General features: G+C 46.4%; 1 protein-coding gene across 1 annotated transcript in view; it reads right to left on the bottom strand.

Annotated features, from left to right (window-relative positions):
- The window catches only part of TRIO (trio Rho guanine nucleotide exchange factor), a 404,313-nt gene that overhangs the window by 152,176 nt on the left and 230,209 nt on the right, over positions 1–21,928 (bottom strand). Inside the window, exons 17-22 of the mRNA XM_006895017.1 lie at positions 20,224–20,343; positions 17,735–17,926; positions 15,135–15,284; positions 8,797–8,911; positions 7,457–7,572; positions 2,432–2,554 (exon numbers count right to left, since the gene is read on the bottom strand). Coding sequence (XP_006895079.1) covers positions 2,432–2,554; positions 7,457–7,572; positions 8,797–8,911; positions 15,135–15,284; positions 17,735–17,926; positions 20,224–20,343 — 816 coding nt within the window. The remainder of the gene's footprint in view (positions 1–2,431; positions 2,555–7,456; positions 7,573–8,796; positions 8,912–15,134; positions 15,285–17,734; positions 17,927–20,223; positions 20,344–21,928) is intronic.

Genomic DNA, 21,928 nt, shown 5'->3' with positions numbered 1-21,928 from the left:
TAAAAACTCCTTGGAGGTACAAGTAAGTCTAGAAAGGTCTCAAAATTGTTTTCAGATAAGGGAAACTTACCTCTGCAGGTAAGCACTTTGAGAAAACAAAACCAAAACCATGGCAGTGAGTGAAGGCTTGCATATTTGATTAAAAACTCACGTCCACTCACATACAGCACACACGGGTTTCATTCCAAGTCGACTTTCAGGAGGAAGAGGACAAAGATGTGGTTATAGCGTTCTGTGTGACCAGCCAAAGGGCACGGTTATCAAGTGAAGTGGATTCCCACGGGACACACCCTCAGGGCTGAGTGGGCGTTAGGGGGGCCCTGGGGGTGTGAGGCAGACCACACACCGAGAAAGCACTACAGCACGTCAGTGACGGGAGCCACGTTCCATGGCAACATCAACTGAGTTCTCAGTGCTGTGCAGAACAGAAGGCCAAGGTCAAAGGAGGGAAAAGGCAAGGAGCAGGAGCTGGCAGATGAAGGAGTGGGGGAGGGAGAAGGAGGGCATCTGAAAGACAAGCTCAGAAAGACAGTGCCAGGAGCCCCTCAACTGAGACACTAATAGTCTATGTTGCCCATTCCGCCTTTCTCGTCTCCAATGGCGTTTCCTACATAGCATTTATCTGAGAAAAACCTCATTTGCCTTGAAGCATTCTGCTTTGTGTTGATGTAGGAAGACTTCAGCAGACTTCAAGGGCACTGAAAGGAAGTCAGAGTTCCTGGGGTGGTCAGGTGGTGCTTACAAATGGTTAAGAGGCTTAGCTACTAACCTGAAGATTAACATAGCGCCACTGATGAAGAAAGGCCTGCCCACCTATGTGCCAATGTGTGAACAATCAGTCCTCGAGGGGCACAGCTCTCCTCTGACACTCACCCCACAGAAGTACACCCTGAGTCAGTCCTCAAGGGGCACAGCTCTCCTCTGACACCCCCCACCTCCCCAGAACCCACAGTAAGACGGAATCCACTGGATAGCAGCTGGTGTAGACGGAGTCCATTATAGTTCTTGCTTACCCCGGCAGTTATCTGTGGCTGCTAGTTAAACAAAGTCTAGCACACCCTCATCAACCTCAACAGGTACCTGTGGTGGCTGGTTAAATAGGTTAGCACCCAGTCTGGAGCTGCCTCAAAAAGTTGAAAATAGAAATACTATATGAGTTAGCTATTTCACTACTCGAAATACAACCTGAAGAAATCAGAGCTGTGATGCAAACAGATGAACGCACACACACCCATGCTCACTGCAGTATTATTCACAACAGCAAAGGGATAGAAGCAGCCCAAGAGCTCATTAACAAAGGAATGGATAGAGAAATCGTCCATCCAGGTGTGTTCACACAATGGAATATTACGCAGCACTGAAAAAATGAGCTTCTGAAACTTTCTGAAATAACAAGGCTGAGTCTGAAGGATGTTATGCCGAGTGATACAGCCCAGTCACAAAAGGATACATTGTGGAAAAATCACTATTATCAAAGTAGGATGGTGGGGTGGCTAAGAGAGAAGGGGTAACGAGAGCAGGAAAAGAGTGGAGAGAGAATTCACGTACTGTCACAGACACAGGGAAAGTCAATACAAAAAGAACAGACAATGAGACATTATGTGAGTGGCAATCAATCTGGAATAGGACACTGCAGATTAAAGGGAGGTCAGGGAGTAAGAAAATAATTCATCAACAGAGAAGGCGGGTGGAGGGAATAGAAATATACAATACGAAATTTTGCACAGATACTGTAACAAATTGATTGTACCAACTGATAATTATTGTCTATGAATGACTAGAAAAAATTCAATGAGATTTATAAACTTTTACTCAAATAAAATACCTTTCTAAAAAGTAGCATAGCACTTTCTCAATTACCATGGCAGTTACCTGTGATTACTAGTTAAACAATTGAGCACACTGTTTGTTTTGGCAGTTTCCTGTGGTTGCGGGGTGAACAACCTAATACACTCTCATTAACCTGACAGCTATCTGTGGTTGCTGGGTGAACAATCTAGCACACTTGCATTTATGTTGGCAATTACCTGTGGTTGCTGGGTGAATGACCTAGCACATTCAGTTATCCTGACAGTTTCCTGTGGTTGTGGGGTGAACGACCTAGCACACTCACATTTACCTCGGCAGTTACCCGTGGTTGCTGGGTGAATGACCTAGCAAATTCAGTTACCCTGACAGTTTCCTGTGGTTGCAGGGAGAATGACCTGACACACTCGCATTTACCTTGGCAGTTACCCATGGTTGCTGGGTGAACAACCTAGCACATTCAGTTACCCTGACAGTTTCCTGTGGTTGCGGGGAAAATGACCTAGCACATTCACATTTACCTTGGCAGTTACCCATGGTTGCTGGGTGAACGACCTAGCACATTCAGCTACCCTGACAGTTTCCTGTGGTTGTGGGGAGAATTACCTCGCACACTGTCAGTTACCTTGGCAGTTATCTGAAACTCCTCATGCTCTTTCAGGAGCTCCTGGGTGTGCTGGATACTCGAGCCCGTGGAGGTGTGCGTGGAAAGGTAGAACTCCCCGTTATCATGGATCCATTCCAAGGCCTAGAGAGAGAAGTGATGAGCAAAGTTCACAGGCTGGCTCCCAAGTGTCTCATCAAATGTCAAGTCACAAGCCAGGCAGGTGACACCAAGAATTCCCTCTCAGAGAGACAAGCTTCTGAAAATAAGTACTGTAGCTCCAAAATAACAAAACCACCTGACATTCTAGAATGTTACAACTGTGTCACTTGTGTAAGGATAACAAACAGTTTAATAGAGTTTCTTTTAATCATGCAACTAAAAGTACAGACAGAGCACACTGAAAGACCATGGGCAGGGAATGCTGAAGATGTGTGCTCAGATGCGTGCTGAACTGACACCTTAGAACCCCACTGTAGTTCTGTTTTCCTTAAAAATAAGAGAAAGCAAATGCAGAGTCCCACTGTCTAAGGAAACTGCAGACTTATTCTTGGGATTCCTGTAACTGTGGTTGTACTCAGGTGTTGAACACTTCACAGTCCTCCCGGGCCCCTGTGCAAACACTCCACTGTGGACACGCTGGCCACAGAAACACTGATTTAACTATAGGACAGAAATTACCTCATGTGAGGTCGGCCAGACTCAGATTTCCATGGAATCACGTGCTCCCAAGTCACGTATTCCTTCAAGTTTTCATAGTAAGTCATTCTTTTCCTTATTTTTAAAAATACATTGAATGTGAAATCAGACTTAAACGCTAGATGCTAGTGAGTGGGGTATGACTTAAAGAGACCCTATGAACAACAGCTCTGAAGCTCTATCCTGTGTCATCCTCATTCCTGACACATCTGAACCCACTACTGCAGTCACTGAATTATAAAAACAACAACAACAAAAACCCACAACAAAAAACAGAGGGAGAGCTTTTGTGGTCTAGAGGTAAGAAGCTTTGCTGTTAATCCCAAGTACATGGTTCAAATCCACCAGCTGCTCCATGGGAGAAGGCTGGGCAATCCTTCAGTGCGATGAAATGCCTCTGAAAACCCGCTGGAGGGTCAGCTGTGAGTTGGTTCCCACTCGATGGCATTCAAGAACAAACCCAGAACACGCAAAGCCGCTGCCGTCAAGCTGATTGTGACTCATGATGACCAGTCTCCACCGATTTCTCCTGAGTGCCTGGTGGATTCGAACTGCTCACCTTAGGATAGCAGAGCAACATGTAATGCCCGAAGCTACCAGGGCTCCTTAATCTCAACAGACACATCTAAAAAAAAAGGCAATGCTACAAAAAAACTAAGCACATACATAAAGCAAAAAGTTTTTCTATCAGCCCTTTATTATTTCTACATCTCTTTTTGAGATATCCTATAGTATTTACAGTGATTTAATTAAAAATAAAGAAATGAAGAAGACCCAACCTAAGAGCACATTTAGTCCACTGGTTGGGAATTTAATTTGAAGTGCCAATGCATGGCTAACCTGTGCCAGGGTGGCACAGTGGGTTCAGCTTTGGGCTGATACCCAAAGCTCAATGGTTCAAATCCACCAGCTGTGAAGAAGACAGTCTGCTCAGTAAAGGCTGGTAGTCTACAGGATTCGACGGGGCAGTCCTGATCTGCTCCCTAGGCTGCCAAAATGGGAACTGACTCCAGGACAAGTGTGGGTTTGGTGTCTCTGGTTCACGGCCTGGCCAGCCCACCTCTGAAACAACGTTGGCAATGAAACAGAATCGAGACAGAAAAGACCTTGGTACTTTGGCGGTCTCCTCTAAGTCTTGCATTACTCCTTCGGCACAGCAAGCCGTTCCTGAGCCTCTGTTATGAGAGCTGGCACACTGTGAGGCACGCGGTTGAGATGCTGCCTCCATAGACAAGCGGAAGCTGAGGGACTCACACACACACACACACACACACACACACACAGGCGTGTGCTTCCAGACCACTGCTATAAAGCGTGCCACCAGGAAGAGGTGCCACCAAGTCCGAGGGCTCCCGGCTCACAGATGCTGAGTTTAGTTCGACCACAATCTCCTGGGAGAGCTCCGGGGGCTGAGCCTGAGGGTGTTGTACCGCGAAACCAAAGGCCATGCCGCTGTTCGTTCGAATCCGCTGAGCAGCAGCCCCGCGGGACACAGACAGGGAGCCTCCTTCCACATGATTTACAGCCTCAGACACCCAACAGAGAGGCAGTTACGAGCTGGTTCTGACTCCGAACGAGTGAAGCCGTCTGTATGCAGTTGTTGCTGCTGTGTGCCATGAGTGGGAGCGGGTTTTCTGAGGCAGTAAACAGCACGGGGGGGACACTGCCCTCCTCCTGCCACGGAGCAGCTGGGGGAGTCAAACCACGTGCCTCTGGGACCCCAATGCAGCTTCTCACAGGAGGCCCACCAGAGCTCCCTATTTATATGGAATTGCCTTATGGGGAAAAACTGGAATATTCCCAGAGTTACCAAAATGTGATACAGAAACACAAAGTGAGCAGACGCAGTCTTAAAAATGGTGCCACAGACTTACTCACTCCTTATGGAGTTGCCACAACCTTCAACTTGTAAAATACTCAGTATCTGAGAGGCACAGAAAACAAAGACTTCCTTCCATGAGTGAGAGACACATGGAAAAGGCAAATAAGAGTGGGGTGACCCCAGAAACGGAGGGGGAGGGGAAGAGAGTGAGGTGACCCCAGAAACAGAGGGGGAGAGAAGGGGAGTGAGGTGACCCCAGAAAGAGAGGGTGGGAAGTAGAGGAGACTGAGGTGACCCCAGAAACAGAGAGGGTGGGAAGGGGAGGAGAGTGAGGTGACCCCAGAAACAGAGAGGGAGAGGAGGGGAGTGAGGTGACCTCAGAAATGGGGGAGTGGAGGGGAGGAGAGTGACCTCAGAAACAGAGGGGGTGGGAAGGAAGCAAGGTGACCCCAGAAATGGAGGGGAGGAGTGAGAAGGCTGAGTGGGCCCTGCGGGGATGGGCAGGGAAGGCCAGTCGGGGAGGGCACGGTGGCCTTGTGCAGGACGCGGGGTTCCCAGGCTGGAGTGGCAGGGATGCAGAAGAGGCAAGGCAGGGGCAGGGATGGGGGCAGGCTCCTTCCAGGTTCCAGGCTGACTCGAAACTCCTCTGAAAAGCTACGGTGTGGAAACAGAAGGGAGGCCAGTGCGCGATCTGGCAAGAGGTCATGAGGCCCACTGAAGGAGTGGCTGTGGGGCCCCTGAAGGCAACAGTTAAGGAGGACAGGGCCTCGCTCCCCCTCTAGTGAGTAAGGTGAGGGGGGTGTCCCGTGTGGTACAAGGACAGGAGTCACAGCTCCAGCTCTGTCTCTAGGGGAGCCAGAGCGGGGAGACAACCAGGGGGAAACTGGGGCTTCAGAACCCAGAGAGCAGGACTGGAGGTCAGGGGGCTGGGAGACACCCCCAGGATGACAGCAGAGAGGACAGAGGATGGCACGGAAGCAGGCAGTTTTATCAAACATAGGAACCCTGTGAGGCAAAGCTGATTGTTGTTGTGAGGTGCCATCGAGTCAAGTATGACCCACAGAGACCCCATAACAACAGATCTGAACCCCGTCCTGTCCCCCCGCGTCATCCTCGCACCTCCTGACACACACGAGCCCACTGCAGCTTCACTGTGTCCGTCCATCTGGTTGAGGGTTTGCCCCGCTTTTGCCGACACTTCTCCTTTCCAAGCATGACATCCCTCCCAGAAAACAGCCTCTCCCAGAAGCATGCCCCCAAAGTTCATCATATGCAGCTCTATCATCTGTGCTTCCAAAGAGCACCATGGCCGCACTTTCCCCAAGACAGCTGTTCTTTCAACAGTACATGAGGCCCCATCCTGCCGTTCTGTCACTGATTTCAAGTGGATCTAGCAACATCGTTTTTGTATGCCCAAATTCCTATTAGAGGTACATCATTTACCTGTCAAAATGATCTGCATATTGCTAATTACTTTACAGCCTGTTGTTGTTATGTGCCATTGAGTCACCCGTGACCCATAGTGATCCTATGTACAACAGCCCTAAATCCTATTCTGTCCTGAGCCAATCTCACTGTTTCCGACACAACTACCCCCAATACGCCAGCAACTGAATCAATCCGCCTCATAGAGGGTCTTCCTCTCCTGCGCTGTCCCTGCACCCTCCCAAGCATGATGTTCTTCTCCAAAGACAAGTACCCACATTCTTGCATGCTAATCATTGTTTTTATTAGTACAGCACCCATCTGTCAGTTTGCTGTACAGGGCTAACTTGTGAGTTGCTGGAATGGTTAAAGCTGTACCACTGGTGTGTCAAATGCCGGAAGGGTCACCCTATGGTGCACAGCTTTTATTAGAGCTCCCAGATTAAGACAGAGTAGGCAACAGGGTTGGCCATCTACTTCTTAAAAAAGAGGCCTCTGAAAATCCATGAACAACTGAGGAACAAGAATAGTTATAGTGTTAAGAGAGCGCGCCCACATTGAAAGTCAAAGGCAACTAGATGGTACGTAACCAAACGTGCTAAGGCTAAATAAAGAGATCTGTTAACAACCTCCATGTTCATGAGAGAGAACTTTAGCCACATATTTTTTTTATTATTATTATTTTGTTGTCTTAGATGGTAACTTTGGGCAGTAGAGGCCACAGAGAGCTGCACTGCTCACCCACAGGAGGTACGTCTTTGGCGGTTCGAATCCACCAGCTGCTCTTTGGGAGAAAGATGGGCCATCTCCTCCTTTGCAACTCACAACCTTGCAAATCAAACGGAGGGGGTCAGCTGGGAGTGAGAATTGATTTGACGGCAGTGGAAATATAAGATAAAAGCTGTCTGGATGCTCACTGTTTGGGAACCTGATGCTCTCAGCCAAGTACTTTGGGGCTGCAAGATTCCTTTTTATAATAAACTATGAACTAAAGCACAGGGCTATCTGATTGTTAGAAAGTGGCTTCTGAAAGTGCAGAAACTCCACCTGACAGGGCGGATCGGGAGCAGAGGGCTGCAGGGCGGGGCCCCGGGGCTCACCTGCTTGGCACTCCTTTCGAAGACCACATACTGCTGGCACTGGTCCAGCCGTCTCTTCCTCATGGTCCAGTAGTGCAGTACCCTGTTCTCCCGCTGGAAGAGTTCGTTCAAGATATCTGCGGGAGCAAAAAAAAAAAACACGGGTGTCAGTGCTTGCAATGAAAACAGAGCAAGACAGAGAACTAGAAAAACCAGGGACAGATGATCTTACTTTAATACTGAGGTTTTCTTAACCCAATATACCCAATAGTCATTAGAATAATATTCCTGGCTCAAACTAATCCATCCAGATTTTTCCACTTGTATTTGCCACACTTGTTCAAAGGTAAGCTTACTAAATTTGAGTCTCTGGTGGCCTCATGGTAAGGATATGTGCTGGAAATCCAAAGGTAGACACTCTGAATCCACCAGAGGCTCTGAGGGAGAAAGATGGGCAATCTCCTTTGCAGTTTTCTTCCTCAGAAAAACCACTGGAGGGTCAGCTATGGGTTGGTTTCAACTCAAGGGTACATAAAAACAAGGTGTGTCTGTGGGTGGGGCTCAAGCCAGGGCCCATCTGATGCCACATGGCAGCTGACCTCAGCAAAGGCGAGGACAGGGTCCCACCAGTTACACTAACATTAGCCAACAGTCAACCCTCTCTTCTCATCTTCCCTCTCTCTTCATGACTTTCACTGGAGTGTGCTTTTTCCAGAAACAAATGGTCTCCCTAGATGCATACACAGGAGTCCTGGTGGCTTAGTGTAGAATGCCATGGACTCCTAACTAAAAAGTCCACAGCTGGAAGCCACGGGAGAAAGACGAGCAGCATAGTCCAGTAGCGATTTCTTCCCTGAAACCTGACGGAGGGCTACTGCTAGCCAGAAGGGACTTACCAGAAAGGGCTTGGCTTTAGTGCCAAAGAAGGAACCCCTGTGGCCCAGTGGTTGAAGAGTGAAGCTGTTAATGGAAAGACTGAATGTTTGAACCCACCAGCCACTCCATCTCAGAGAGAGGATGCAATTTGCTTCTGTAAAGATTTACCACTTTGAAAACTATAACAGGGCGCTTCTTCTCTATTTTAGGGGGTTACTGGGAGTCACCGACTCAGGTGCAGTGGATGATGGATGGGTGGGTTATATAAGAAAACTCTGGAAGGCTTTTCAACGTTTTAAAAGCTGCGAGTGCTACAGCAAGTGGAAGGGGCCATGAAGAATTTGTCGCCAGGAGAGGGCCTGGTTCAGTCGTCTCATTTAGCTGGTATGAAAGGGCAATGAGGAGCTGTGTGTGGGTGGGGAGTGGAGCCCTCCCTGGGGCCCAGGCACCGAGGGACACTCTCCACAGACGCCGGGACCACGTACTCTTGACTTGCTGCTCAGGAGCTTTGATGTGCGTCACCATTCCCGGCATGTTCACGCTGTTCCTGTGTAGGTATTTCAGGAAGACGTCCGCATTCCTTCTCGCGAGCGTGCAAGCCTAAGGGGCAGTGGAGAATGAGAGGTGTCACTCGCCTGACTTACACAATCACATACTTTCTGTACCAATGGGCAACAACGTCACTTGACTCTCACATAAATGACTTCTATTTCAAATGCCCGTCGGATCGATGAGAGGTCTGAAAGATGCCCACGGTTAAACAATATTCCAATTAAAAATGAGCCGGCTCCCTCTCATGACCTGGCTCAAGGGAAGCCAGGGGTCACGCTGTGAGCTGCCTGTGGACAGGCCCGTGTGGCAGGGTACGGGGGGGCGGCCACAGAGGAACAGAAGTCCTTCCCTTCCGTGAGCTAAGAGTAGCTGCCCTGGACCACATCCTGACTGCTGCCAATGAGAGACTCGGAGCCGGAAGACCCCGAGATGCCTGGATTCCTGAACAGGCCAGAGGGAAAATGGTTTTGGCCTCTCCGCTCACAGGTCTCTCGGTCCCTGCTTCAACCACTCGATGCTGCAGTTTTTTTTAAAAAAGCAGGTGTGGATAACAGTCAAAACATGGATGTATGGTGCCACTGTTGTAGAATGAGACTGACATCGGGGCGGGGGTAAGACTGAGAAAAACTGGATAAATTATGTTTACGGCATTGAAGTCTATGAGGGAGCGAATAGTTTAAAAGTATTATATTTTAGGGCATTATGTTTATTATAAGAGTACAGAATGAGGGTTGCAGAGTGGATTATATTTGGGGTGAGGGTGGGGTTGCGGTGTGTGTGTGTGGGGATTGTGTACCAATGAAGGAGTTTTTCTTTTGCTTTTCAAGCAGAGAAGCAAAGGGGGGGGTGGAGGGGGGGGCGGGGAGAAAAGTGCAACAATGAATGAATGGAATTCCAAAATCTCTGTAGATGTTCATTGAAATGAAAAATAAATACATTAATTAAAAAAAACCCAAAAACAAAAACATGGATGTAAGTGACTTTAGCTCTAAGGACAGTATGCTGACCTGTGGTTTAAACCACTGGAATGGCTAGTGTGTGACATTATAATGATAGGAAAGAACTGTTATTATTTACATGTATACACAGGTATGCTTGTTACTGTAAAAAAAACCACCCCCAATGATTTTATGTAAATAAAAAGATACAATTGCAAACTCCAACCAGTTTAAAGTTTCTTAATTCTATTTGAGTTGAAATATCAAGAGACTTGATGTTTTTCCTCTTAACATTGTTTAAAAACAACAACAAAATGCACCTTAGTGCCACCTACTGTATAGGCTTAGAAACGATGACTGTTCCAGTGGTCACCCAGGGCCCAGCCTGTGGTCTTATAATAGCTACCAGATAGAAAGTTCATTCTAACGCAGTGTACAAATCCCAGAGGGCTCAGGTAGCAGCAGCATGATGGAGGGATTCAGAAGCAGCTTGAGGCCTCTGTCCCAAAACACGTTGTCGTAGTTCTTCAAGAGAAACTTCCTCATGTTTCATAGCTTACAGCGTCCACTTCACACTGTGAACCTCACACCAGCTTCCTCAGAACCCATGCACAGCTCACACTCCGGGGAGAAGAGGTTTACAAATAAATCTGAAACTAGTGGGTCAAACCAAACAGCAGAGAAGCTGCTGAAGACCATGGGGTCGTGATGACAGGACACAGGAATCGTGCTGACCGGAAGGAGTCCCCCTGATGGGCCAGCTGGAGAGTAAAGAGTGAGGGACCGAGAAGGGAACACGCCAAACATTAAATTCCAAGATGATAGTAGAAGCTAGTCAGTCACACTTAGAGGTTGGTTGGCCAGCACTTTCCTCTGAAAAGAGTATATGAAGCAAAGAATCAAACTTTGACCTGTATCTCCTGTACAAACTCTATTTCAGAATAACTGGTAAGAAGAAAATCTTCTTTGGAGAATAATACTGGCTAATTAAACTGTAAAGAGCTGCACTGCCAACCCGAAGGTGCACGGTTCAAATCTACTAGCTGCTCCAAGGGAGAAAGATGGGCAATCTCATCCCATGGAATTTACTGCCTCTGAAAACCTGCGGGAGGATCAGTGCCAACTCCATGGTAACAACAGCAATTAAAGTAGAAGGAATGACTGAATTAAGAACATAATTCTCTAACTCCTAATGAAATATAGTATCACTAGTCTATATGACAATGACTGGGGAGGATAGAAGGAGAATTGATGCCTTTGAGCTGTGGTGCTGGGGAAGAGTATTGAATACATCATGGACTGCCAAGAAAACAAGCAGATTTATCCTCGAGAGGGTTAAAACAGGTTGCTCCTTGGAGGCAAGGATTCTGGGGCTTTGTCTGACACACTTTGGACATGTTGTAAGGAGGGGACAGGTCTTTGGAGAGGGACATCATGCTTGATAGGGTAGAGGGACAGCGCAGGAGGGGAAGACCCTCTATGAGGTGGATTGATTCAGTGACTGGGGTAATGGGGGTAGGTGTATTGGAGAGTGTGATTGGCACAGGACAGAGCAGAGTTTAGGGCTGTTGTACATAGAGTCACTATGAGTCACAAGCAAACTCGACGGCACATAACAACAACAGCAACAGTCTATATGAAGCTCACTGGGGGAAAGGTGGATGGAGAAGTTCATAATGAATGAATGTGACTCATAACGTGGGAACATGACCTCTCTTAACATGGTACAGAGGAAAGACTGGAATCAGGCCCCGGGTCCCTCCCAATGTGAAGCACAGTAGGACACCGCTCCACCTTTGCGGTTTTGAAGGTAGAGGGCTGGTGAAGGAGAGGAAAACCCTCGACCAAGTGGACTGACACGGTGACGACCGCAGTGGGCTACAGTGTGTCAGGGAGTGTCAGGATGGCACAGGGAGGCGATCTGTTGTTCACAGGGTTGTTACGAGTCATACTCGACTCAATGGCACTTAATAACAACAAGCATCCCCCCCACCAGAAACAACCCCCTCAAACCTAACTCTAATCAAGCTTCTCGATCAAACAGAAAACTAGCAGATTCCACCATTTTAGAAGAGAACAAGAGAGTATGAAATAATGCAGTGGTAGTGGTGGAGTGGGAGTCAGGTGGCCACGCCCAGGTCGACCTCTGCTAACACAGGGTGAGGAACACGCAAGGGCTGACCGACTAGGTTCTCTACAGTTTGGGATAGATTTCTTTTTCAATTCTCCTAATAAAAAGCACAAATGCAACCTCTAACATTTTATGTGAACCAAAGAATCTGAAGAAGTTTTAAATTATTTTTGTTTTACTGTGTTATCTAAGACCTTTCTTAATTATATTAACTAAGCAGTGTTCAATTTTGTTTTATACTAAAAGGGCTCCAGAGAAACAGGACAAAATGACAGAGAGTCCAACCCCAAATCTTCTAATAGAGTTAGAATTCAGCACTTGCAACAAGTTGGGGGCTGGGGCTTTCAGATTCTCTCTGAAAGTTAAAAGCGATGAGTCTGTGGAAACTACAAGTGTTTTCTCACTTGGAACTGCTTAAAGACAAAGAATCACTGTGGAGGAAATGGGAAACAAAGTTGACAGATAAAGCATTTTAAAAGGTGACAAACAAACAAAAAAAACCTCTGAATCATACACATAAAAAAAGAATTTTTTTAAAAAAAGTGACAGCCCATTCTCTAAGGCTAAACAATCAAAGGCAACAGTCTTCCAATGTGGATTTTAATGTAGATCAAAAACTATGGCCTTTAACACTGATTACACCTCAACATCAAGAAGACAAAAATCCTCACCATCAGGCCAATAGAGCAACATTATAATGGATGGAGAGGAGAATGAAATGCTCAAAGATTTCGCTTGACTGGGATCCACAAGCAACAACTTTGGCACCAGCAGTCAATAAATCAAAAGATGTGTTGCAAAGTGAAATTCAACTGTCAGGAATCTCTCCAAAATACTGCAAAGCAATGATGTCAGGTTAAAGACTAAGGTGTGCTTAACTCGGACCACGGTCTTTTTTCAATCACTTGATACGCATCTGAGAAGTGGGCAATGAATGAGAGAAGAAAAATCAACACCTGTGAGTTGTAGTTTTGGACTACCAAAGGACAAACAAATGTGTCTTGGATAAAGCCAGAAATGCTCCTTTGAGGCAAAGAAGTTTTGCCTCATATAATCTGGGCAGGCTCTTAGAAGGGGCTATTCCTTAGAGAGGGACCTGATGCTTGGAAAGGTGAAGGGTCAGCAAAAGAGAGGAAGACCCTCAACCAGCTGCACTGACAACAGTGACTGCAGCAACGGGCTCGAGTGTATCAGAGATTGTGAGGACAGCACAGGACAGGACAGGGCTCAGATCTCGTCACAGGGTTCCTATGAGCTGTGCTCAACCTGTCAGCATCTAACAACAGTAACAGGCTAAACGTCGCTTCTGTTAGGACAGAGATCATGTTCAGAAAGGAAACAAGCATCGTGAAAGATAGCCAGATAGTGTCAGAAGGGAACTATAAGTAAGGAGGACAGGGAACCCTCACAAGGCAAAAAACACTACAGCTATCGGGTGGTCTGGATGGTAACCCACAGAGCTTCACAAACTCTTTTCCAGGGTCAAAAAATACAACATGGAGGCATTCACGTCTGATGTTTCTAAACATTTTCAGTCCTTCTTAAAAAATTTGATTCAAAAGACAATTGTATATATCAAACTAATTTCTTCTAAATTTCTAACTTTAAGCATTTTGGACTTTACCAAATTTCTCTAGTCAGAAATGACTGCTGAATAAGTACTGGTGATACGTCCTGTAAGTCGAAGACCTCACAAGTCTCACATGACAGTGTATCTCTAAAGAGGCAGAACTTCCAGAGGAAGAGTCTTTTCAGCTCTAGGCATTTTGTTACATCAGAGCACTTGGTCAACTGACCAAAGTAATCACTCAATTGATAATCAATCAATATCTCTGTCTTTACAATCAAATGGCACTGTATCTTTATAATTCCTAATCATTCTTTACACACATAGATTCCTAGGCCTTTCTTGGAAAACTACACAGATAGTATAAAAGGATGAAAAGCATCCTCTAAGTTATAACTGACAATGCTCGCACAGCTTTTACTATACATTGTGTGAGTTGTGAGGTATGAACTGTAGTGTGAAGTGTGAGAGGTAAGGTGTGAGTTGTGAGGTATGAATTGTAGTGTGAGGTGTGAGTTATGAGATGTGAACTGTAGAGTGAAGTATGAGCTGTGAGGTATGAACTGTGGTGTAAAGTGTGAGAGGTAAGGTGTGAGCTGTGAAGGCAGAACTGTTGTGAGGTATGAACTGTGGTGTGAGGTATGAGGTATAAGGTTTGAGCCGTGAAGTAAGAACTGTGTATAAGGTATGAGCTGTGAGGTATGAACTGTGGTGAGAAGTGTGATTTGTAAGGTGTGAGGTATGAGGTATTAACTGTGGTGTGAAATGTGATTTGTAAGGTGTAGCTGTGAGGTATGAACTATGGTGGTGTGAAATGTGAGGTGTGAGGTATGAACTGTGATGTGAGGTGTGAAGTGTGAAGTATGAACTGTGGTGTGAGGTGTGAAGTGTGAAGTATGAACTGTGGTGTGAAGTGTGAGGTGTGAAGTGTGAGGTATGAACTTGTGTGACGTGTGAGAGGTAAAGTGTGAGCTGTGAGCTATTCAGTGGGAAGTATATCAGGTGTGAGCTGTGAGGTATGAACTGTAGTGTGAGCTATGAAGTATGAACTGTGGTGTGAAGTGTAAGGTCTAAGGTGTGAGCTGTGAGGCATGAACTGCAGTGTGAAAGTGTGAGCTGTGACGTATTAACTGTGATGTGAAGTGTGTGGTATAAGGTGTGAGCTATAAGATGTACTATGCTGTGGACTGTGAGCTGTGAGGTATGAATTATGGTGCAAAGTCTGAGAGGTAAGGTGTGAGTTGTGAGGTATGAACTGTAGTGTGGGGTATGAGCTGTGTGGTGTGACTGAACTGTGAGGTATGAACTGTAATGTGGGGTGTGAGTTGTGTGGTGTGAGTGTGAGCTGTGAGGTATGAACTGTGGTGTGAAGTGTGAGTTGTATGGTGGGAGGTGTGATCTGTGGTGTGAAGTGTGAGAGGTAAAGTGTGAGCTGTGAGGTATGAACTCTCAGAGAGTTTCTCTGAAGAAGCCAAACCACGGGCTAGTGGGAGAAGAATGGAAGGAGGAAAGCCTGCAGTCTACAGGGTTGCTTCAGAACCTCTTTGGATTGCTGTGAGGTATGAACTGTGGTGTGAAGTGTGAGAGGTTAAGTTCCCAGTGAGGACTCAGCACCCAGGAAAGCCACTTGTGTACCTTCAGGAATGCTTCCTTCTGTTCCAGGTGTTTGCTGATCATGGGCGTGACGTGGTCTGTCTCAGAGTTGGGGCCCAGCTTGTCGGCCCCTCCACACCAGTCTTCCTCTCTCTTGTACTCCTGCTCCAGGCTCTCAAGGACACTACAGACCTGCAGGCAGAAGAAAGTTCAGTCTCAGCAACCACCCAGCACCCAAAATCACACATATGCATCTTGAGGGACTAGGTGCAGTCAGGCCCAGGGGTCAAGTGTCCCCAAAGGACCAAGGATATAAGAAGGGACAACAATCTCAGCAAAACCACAGACCAAACCCACTGTCATCAGGCTGCATCCTGACTCACAGCGACCTTAGAGGACAGAACCTCAGAGGACAGAGAAAAAAGGACCCATCAGTTTCCAAGCCCAGCACCTTTAATGGACCAGCCTGTCTCATCTTTCTCCCATGGAGTGGCTATGGGTTCAAACCGTCAACCTTTCCATTAGAAGATGAGTGTTTAACCACTGCACCACAAGATATCCTGGGCTGACTTAATGGCAGAAAAATGCCTAAGTCAAACTGGGCAGGCCTTTCAGAAAAAAGAACATCAAAAGAGCTGAATATTCTGACAGGTTTCTGACAAAATATTTCCAGAAAGAAAAGATGTGTTTGGCTCCCTCACCAACTGGATTCTAACTCATGTGTGTCAGAGAACAAAACCGGGCTCCACTGGGTGTGAGCGCTGCTTTTTCAGGTGTAGATACAAGGCCCTTCTAACAAGGTACCTCTGGGTAGACTTGAAAAGTCCATCTTTCCATCAGCAGTTGGGTGCGTAATTGTTTGTGCCACCCAGGCAGCCCAAGGAACGTAAAATCAAGTTACACTCCAGAATGGGGCTTTTCCTTGCTGGCTTGAGTGCTGACAGACAAGTCAAGAATCACTTGCCCAAAAGATTGGGTAATTTAATTCTTCGAGCACTTTCAGGTCTAAAACACAAGCCCATCAGGGAGCTTTGTGGCCTAGTGGCAAGCAGCTGTGTTGCAATCCCAAAGGCATGCTGTTCGAGGCTTCCAGATGCTCCTCTGGAGAAGGGTGGGTAATCTCCTCAGCTGTCTTTAAAAACTCGCCAAAGTGTCAGGAATAGGTCAGTTCCAACTGGACAGTATACAACAAGTCCATACTATGCCCAATTTTCAGAATACCACAGAAATACAAACTTATTTAAAAAGAAGTTTTGTAAACTCGTGCTAACACAATACCAAAAGGAAGACGTATAGTCTGAAATAAATCACTGATGTATTGGAAGTGGAAAGAACCTGGGACTGACGGTCAAACAATTATCTTGTGGCTGCGTGGCCTCCTATCATTCCTTTTTAGTTGGCTCCTAAAAATTCCAGTATTTATCATCACTTTACTCCCACATGATAAATAAGGGTCAACATGCAAAAGCGTGTGATCAGCTTTCAAAACTGCATTAGCTAGGAGAAGGCCTGGTTATACAGCGTTTAACAAATCAGGTTTCTAACTAACAGACTGGTGGCTTTTGGGGGAAAGATGGCAGAATCCTCCTGTAAAGACGTAAGGCCTTAGTGACCCAGGGCAGGGTTGGGGCGAGGCTGGGTAGGGTGGTGATTACTATGAGTGGGAATGAACCCAAGAACAATGGGTTTGGGTTCTTTCTTTAGCATCAACTGAAAGGAAGTCTGGTTGTGCGATGTTAAGCGCTCAGCCGCTACTCAGAAGACTGGTGGTTCAAATCCACCAGTTGCTCTGTAAGAGGAAAGACAGGGCAGTCTTCTTGCATCAAGGTTTACAAATTCGTAATATTTAAGTATATAACAATTAGTGATATTTATTTAAAAAGAATGACATGCCCAGTAAAATAAAGCTCCAAACAGGTCAGGCTCAAATATAATGTATGTAACTAATTGTATGGAAACAAGTAACTGCTGAGATTGCTTTACATTTGATATAAACCAAGCCAAACTAATAACAATATAGATTGCCGCTAAAAACCAAAACAAAACAAAGTTTGATTTTTTTTTGGTTTAAAAAAAAAAAAAACAACACCCCAACAAAACCCACAAGGTCGGCTGGGAGTCCTGGAAAATACCAGCTCTAACATAAGCTTAAAACCCACTGGTAAGGAAAAAAACCCCCACCAAAACAATAAAAAAACTGGTACAAAAAACCAAATATGAAATTTTAAAAATCCCTAGTCTCAAATGAGAATAAAACACAATGTTGACATTTTTGTGACAGAGCAAAAGCTGTATACAGAGCTCAATTCATAGCAAGAAACACAAACATCAAAGAAGAAAAGATTAAAATCAACACATTAGCAGTTAAAGCAAAAAAGTAGCAAAAGGTCAGATTGACCAAAACCAAGAACATAATAAATATGAGAGAAAAAAAAAGTCAAATGGGGCAAAGAAATACAATAGAAGAATCAAGACCAGAAGGTGGTTCCTTGGAAGGATCGATGTTGACAATCCACAGTCCCAAGTGACGAGGAAAAGCAGGAGAGCAGTAAATACCCACCTGAGAAAGGTGACAGGACAACCAACGAGAAGGGAGACGCACGACCACAGTGCCCGCCGCCACAAGCCACGCAGCCCCTCACCTGCTCGGAGGTCTTGTAGAAGGCGACCGAGGCGTTGACCAGCTTGAGGCGGTCTTCCATCTTGAGCATGAGCTGCTGCCAGTGCGAGGCCACCTTCTCGGCACAGTCCCGGATCATGTCCATGTCGTAGTGGTTGGCCTGCAGCATGGCCTCGGCCTTCTGCTGCACCTGCAGTGCGCTCTGATGCGTCTTCTGAGGGACGCAGAAAGAGGACCTGGGGTCAGTGGGGGGCTCTCCCGCGTGCTGGCGGAGGCCTGGGCTGGTGACGGCCACTCCCTTCACTTCACACCAACAACCACAGCAAACACTCACTAAAACCCTTCTAGAAAGCACAGCAAACAGCTCAGGAAAAAGCCTCCACGCCGTGCCACACTTGAGAGCTTATGATTAACCCACTTGTGCCTCTTTGGGAGAGATAGCATCCCCTACCTTTTCCACTTTTGGAATTTGGTAGGAAATAGCTATTCTTCTGTTAGAGTGTGCTGCCATCTGGAGGTGCCTGCATGTAACTCGGAACAAACAGGCCTTACCCCACCAAGCCCAACCCAGAAGATCTCCTTGGGACATATGGGCCCCACGAATTAGCTAGTGACCTAGTGGTAAGGAGCTGCGCTGCTAGCCTGAAGCCTGCAGTTCGAATCCACCAGCTGCTCTGCAGGAAGATGAGCAATCTTCTCCTGTGTGATTTACTGCCTCTGAATACTCACTGGAGGGGTCAAAGAACCCCCTGGAAGGGTCAAAAACCCTCTGAGGGGTCAACTGTGAGTCAGTTCCACCTCAACAGTACTCAAGAGCAATTTGTTTAAAACTGTATTATGGTAAAAAAAAACCACCCAAAGTCAAAATAACAGAACAAAAAATCATTATATTATAGCAAATATATATGTATATGTGTGTGTGTGTGTCTCTCTCTCTATATATATAAACAAAATCCTTTTTCATGTAATTTAAGATGCCTTCCACTACATATAATTTCAAGAAAAAATTCCCAGCAGAAAAATACTTTGGTTGACTGGGTTAAAGACGGAATGACCTAAGAATATGCAGAATGAACCTCAGCCGGGAGTTTCCAGCCCAGGAAAGAGTCTTTCCCACCCCCACCTGCAAGAGTGGCCCACATGTGCCAGCTCTGGGATTGGTCTCGCTCCTTCCTGGAACAGCCCTTGAGTCGTATGAACTGGGACTATGACGGTGGGCAGTGTCTGCTTTTTCGTTTTGGCTTTCAACATAAACTCTGAACTCCGAGAAGTACTGACTTGAAAGAGAAATGAAATCAAAGCTAAGGATGAACCAACAGTAGTACTCCTTGGAGGTTCATACATATTAATAAACCTATCAAAACAAACACAGCAAACCCGCATCATGCGTCTCTGTTCCTTGACGCCTGTGAGAACTGGTGAGGGGCTGAGGCTCCTGTTTTCGTCAGTGGAGAACTAGGAAGCCTGTGGACTGGGCCGTCATGAGGGGCCAAGGCTGGGCATCCAGGGCCCCATCAAACGCTGCACACAAGTGTCCTGCAGTGACATATCCCTGAAACTCCACTACTACTGTCTCTGGACACAGAACTAGCCTCAGGGACATGTGTCAAAGTCAGTCCATGGGCTCAAAGTAATTTAAAATAAATTTATCCAGAGAATTAAACTCCTTAAAAAAAAACCACCACCTTATTTCCATGTTCCAACTCATAGCTGACCCTCCAGCGAGTTTTCAGTGGTTGACAATGGCATGGGAGGAGACTGTGTACCCATCTCTCTCCCACAGGAGCTGCAAGTGGATTCAAACCACAGCCTTTGGGTTGGGGGCACAGCACTCTATCCACTAGGCCAGAAAAGCTCCATCCAGAGAATTCAGCAGCAGTAGTGTCTATGACTTGCTTCTCTGGCTACTAATATGTGAGTGGAGCAGAAGGCAAGACATTCTCTGTAATGAAATGCTCTTGTTCATCTTTGACTTAAGAGTCTGCCCACCACAATAATTACTCCTCCTTCCTGACCCCAAGAGCACCCGTACTGAGGACCCTGTATGCCATGAGCTGGGCCTGGCCTGGGCTGAGAGCTGAGACCCCTGCTAGCACTACTGTTTGCAGGCAACAGTGAATTCCTGACTTACAAGGACAGGCTTGAGGCTCTGTTTCCACGAGAGTGGTCAGTGAGATTATGTCCACAGCAGAGCAGACTATAAAAAAAGACTCGGCCTCGATATCTTTCTGGTACCTTGCATTCTGAGCAGAAAAGGGGTCCCTGCCTTGGCTGTGACAGCAGGAGACCCCACGATGGCCCCTGGCTGATGGACCCCAGGCTGTGAGACACAGCCTCACTCCCGGCAGCTGCTGTTAACTTCCTGTAGAGGACAGAGCTGTAAGCCCATGAGCTGTCTGTCACTTGGGCTCCTGCAAGTCTGTGTTAACCACCAGCCTGCGATCTGTAGAGCCCATGCTGCCCCAGGGAGCCTGGTGGCCTGCCCGAGGATGCGGGTCCCCAGCACCTCACCTCGATGGCGTGCTGGAACTGTTCGTGCTCCCTCTGCAGCTGCTCCGCCTCCTGCAGGGAGCTGGCCGTGATGAGGCCAGCATTCAACATGGACTCTCCGTTACGGATCCAACCCAGCACCTGAAACAGGACAGAGGGTCACTCGGGGTCCTTCCAGCACATCCTGTGGACGATGTCATGTGGCCTAGAGTATCTTATGGACCACACTGACCAAGTGTGTCTCTACCAGGAGGTTCATTTGCTTTGTCAGCTGAGATTTACTCTCCTCCTGCAACCAACTTCTCTAACCTACAGCAAACAACAACAGGGCTGCACATTTCCAATCTGCTATTAAAGGTGAAAAAGCACAGGGGCTGGAGAGGCTGAGGGTCTTGGGGCCACCTAGTTATCAGTCCAGGGGTCAAAATGGTTCAAAAGGCACATGAGAAAATGAATTAGGATTCCCTGGTAATCAAAAGAAACAAATTTTATTCTCCTGTGAACCTAACAGCATGCAAAATTAGCAAACTGCTTGGCAAGGCAACTATGCTCCTCTAGACACTTACTTTTCAAATTAACATCAAAGTTAAGTGGAATAATTACTGCAGTGTGAATGAAACCGTATTCCAAAGCCCAGAGTCCAACTATAAGACTCTCAACTTTCCACACACAGAGGGGAGTCAGCTCTGACACAGGAGTTCAAGGAAAGGGAGGGAGGTCATTCCGGGTAGCTATTTACAGCAGAACGCTGGTTGCCACCCCAAGGTCTGCTCTTTTTCTTTTTTTTTAAAAAAAATTCCAACTTGAAGGAAGAAAAAGCTTAAATGAACCACTACTGCTCAAGCCCTCATCCAGCCTGATCACCCTCAGGTCAGGATTCCACCAGAAAAGACAAAGCAGGAGCCTAAGGGGAGCCTTAGAACAAATATTTCTTTTCTGATACAAGTACTGCCTCTTATTAACCTTTCCCCTTCTCCTTCCTTGGAGTGTGGATGTGATGGCTGGAACCACAACAGCCTTTTGGCAATCAGGAGGAAAGGTCACGTATCATAGAGCCTCTCAACAAACCTGCACTGGCAACTTTTGTGACTTGATTCATGACATTGGGAATTTTGTTGTTGTTGTTGTTGTTACTAAGCCTTAATTTTCAGTCTCCGTTACTCACAGGCAAATGCAATTCCTGACAGACATGCCAGTTTATTCTTTTCATTTTCCAATGGACTGTTCTGTATGGGGCAAGACGAAGCACTAAATTAACTGCTCTCCAAAAGGTGGTCACAATTCTTCATTTTATTCACATTTGAGACAATATTATAGGAGGGCACAGTGGAGACCAACAGGTGCCCACACTTCACAGACTCAGAGTGAAGCTTGCTTTACTGTACTCCAACTAGAATAACAGGAAGGCTGATACTTCTGGCATAGGGCCAGTGTCATCAGTGAATTCTCACAGGATAAAATGTCATATACACACTTAAAACAAAAAGGCTTGGCGAGCTCTGGTGGCCTAGTGGTAGGAAACTGCACTGTAATCCCAGGTGTGTGGTTCAAATCCACCAGATGCTCTGCTGAAGAAGGAGGAACAATCGCCTTCTGTACCAGTCAGATCCAATTTGACGGTACACACATTAAAAAAAAAATAAATAAAAAAAATTTAAAAACAAAAACAAAAAAGCTTGGAATCCTGCTATCACTCAGCAAAAAGCAGTACTTCCCCAATGTCCCA

The sequence above is a fragment of the Elephantulus edwardii genome, unplaced genomic scaffold (assembly GCF_000299155.1).
Source record: "Elephantulus edwardii isolate Elephantulus edwardi_28Jun2011 unplaced genomic scaffold, EleEdw1.0 scaffold00153, whole genome shotgun sequence".
Classification (NCBI taxonomy): Eukaryota; Metazoa; Chordata; class Mammalia; order Macroscelidea; family Macroscelididae; genus Elephantulus; species Elephantulus edwardii.
Note: the sequence above shows the minus strand (reverse complement) of the source record. Positions and strands in the feature narration are given on the sequence as shown.